The sequence below is a fragment of the Anastrepha obliqua genome, chromosome 2, assembly GCF_027943255.1.
Source record: "Anastrepha obliqua isolate idAnaObli1 chromosome 2, idAnaObli1_1.0, whole genome shotgun sequence".
NCBI lineage: Eukaryota > Metazoa > Arthropoda > Insecta > Diptera > Tephritidae > Anastrepha > Anastrepha obliqua.
Window position 1 is genome coordinate 47377692 of NC_072893.1, and position 2633 is coordinate 47380324.

Sequence of the window (2633 nt, forward strand, 5' to 3'; positions counted from 1 at the left end):
GGCCAACCAAAAAGCTTTTACCGACGTTCTGAAGGTCATTCCGGACAATGACTTGAAACACTCTTTCGAAAAGCTTTTAGATCGCGCAAAACAGTGCATCGAGACCAGAGGGGACTATTTGGAATAAATAAACTCGAGGTTATCAGAACTAAGTTTCTGTCATTTCTATTTCAGACCAGTATTGTTTATTTTGGACTTCAACTTGTATAGTAAATGTGGCAAAGAACAACCATTCACTGCTTCAATATTCTCTGCCGAAGGCACGCAGGATTGTTCCACTTTTGTACCAAATAAAAAATCATTTCGTCTTGGTGAACATTTTTAGGATGAAAAACAAACAATAACATCTCAAGCGTATCGCCACCTAATGCTTCCCATTCACGAATGAATGAGCGCATTTAGAGCTATTTCCTTTTTAGGTAAATTTACATCATAGAAAGCACCAAATGACATCCAATCCTTTCCTACTTAATCTTTGTAACTCAGAGATACAGCGCCTCACCTTTTGTTTTTCTCTCAAAGCAAAATCCTAATCAGAAGGGTAGATTAGTTATCCTTGAAGAGAACAAGAGTTCCCAATGTCGGCATTTTCATATTAGAGAACTATAATTCCAACTAAAAACCTTGTTCTTGCCACCTGTAGATGAATTGCTCTGAAAATTTCACTACCAGCCCATATATCAAAATTCGACCACTATGGAATGCCTATCTTCCTCTCCCTCTCTCTCTCTCTTTGCATCTTGCGAAGAGGCGTTAGAGCACTCTGTACAAGTTGCTTTACTCTCAAGTAAATATCATCATTTTTGTCTTGCCTTCATCGGCAGTAGTTTTGATTCTACTGTTGAAATCATACCCCAAAATTGGTTTCGGAAAGAAGAATGGCGAAATTTGACCAAATTGTAAAGCAGCTACCAAAATGAGGCACTCTCACTCTGCCAGATTGTAAAAGTATTATTTGTAAAATATTCGTTGATTTTTTTGACAAAATTATCAACATTGCAAACTTTTATTTCGTAAGTTTATGAACTTTCACATTTTCTTAAAACCTTTCTCACATTTCTCGTATATCACGGCCGAGTTGCCTTTAATCTTTCCACCAACCGCCAGAACTGCTACTAGCCGAAGCACTACCCGCAGCATATCCACCATATCCACCACTTCCACTGGATCCACCATAGCCTCCCAAGCCTCCATGCGATCCCCCGTATCCACCATATCCACCACTTCCACTGGAGCCGCCATAGCCTCCCAATCCTGCAGCACCACCATATCCACTTGAACCACCGCCGTAGAGACCAGCACCTGACGAGCCATATGAGTTAGCAGAAGAACTGGCACTAGAGCTGGCAACGGAACTTGCGCCACCACCATATGAAGAACCACCGCTACCATAACCGCCTTGAGGGACGCCAAAACCAGCACCGCCTCCACCACTGCCATACGAAGTACCGCCGCCAATACCACCGCCATACAAACCAACTTTTCGCCCGCCGCCATATCCGACACCAAAGCCACTACCCCTGCCGCCACCATAGCCGCCAGCACCGATTGATGAACCACCACTTTTCCAACCACTACTGCCGAGACCACCGCCTAAACCAATACTGCCGCCGACATAGGCCGCCGATGGTGCACCACCGGATACAACTGCCGAATGCGATGCACCTGCCAATCCTGAGCCAGTATTCAATAATAAAGAACCACTTTTGCGATAGACATGGGAAACACCACCGCCTCCACCACCTCCTTTTCCAAAACCACCAGCATACTGTCTGCCGCCACCATAACCACCGCCGCCACCATAGCCAGCACCGCCACCATAACCAGCCCCGCCACCGGCTGAATGCGTTAGTCCACCAGAACTGGCATAACTGGAGGATCCAGCAGAGCTACTGCCACCGTAGCCGGCATAACCACCACCACCACCACCGTGTGGTATATAACCACCACCTCCTGCACTGGCGACCGCCAAATACGCTAAGATACAGACGAAAACCTGGGTGAATGCAAAACGTATCTAAGTTAATCCTTATTTTGAGGAGGTTTCGAATTTGTTTTATCCAGAACTCACCTTCATGGCGCTGATACTTCAGAGACTGCACTATTCAAAACCAAATGTGAAAATATTGCCAAATAGCCGAATGTTATTGGTTTTTATAGAGGAAGATTTTTTCCTAAATGCCCTAATGATCTTCTACAGAATTTCAGTAGCATACAAACAGATCAAAAATGCTACCCAAAAAGGGAAAACCAAAAATGTCTGCTGAAGTAATCATTTCTGAAAATAGATAGCAATACAAGTAAGCGTCTTGTACATATGTACTTCTTGCAGTTCTCAGTTTCCTTATTTCAAACGTTTGAGTGACTTTGTTAGTATTTATTTTTAATCGAGGTCTTTTTCTTGTTTTCTTCTTTAAAGTAATTTTGCAATATACTTTTTATTTCACTTAATTATTGGTATTGTTCATACCGGAATGATATGGCTTTCATTTGGCTCCACTTATTTCGTAGTCATCAATCGATCATCGATCGTTATTCATTCATTGCTGATTGCTGACACATTAAACACGGCTCATCCTTTGCCGCAAACGTTTGCCAATGTTTTTTTTACTTATTAAATTCGCAGATACGTA

At 42.8% G+C, this 2633-nt stretch overlaps 1 protein-coding gene across 1 annotated transcript; it reads right to left on the reverse strand.

Moving 5' to 3' along the window:
* Nucleotides 1-1084: 1084 nt before the first annotated feature.
* Nucleotides 1085-2077, reverse strand: LOC129238121 (loricrin-like). Its single transcript, XM_054873160.1, has 3 exons — nt 2072-2077; nt 1702-1996; nt 1085-1593 (listed from the first exon to the last, which is right to left on the reverse strand). The coding sequence occupies exons 1-3, from the start codon at nt 2075-2077 to the stop codon at nt 1085-1087; spliced, it is 810 nt and encodes a 269-aa protein (XP_054729135.1).
* Nucleotides 2078-2633: the final 556 nt, after the last annotated feature.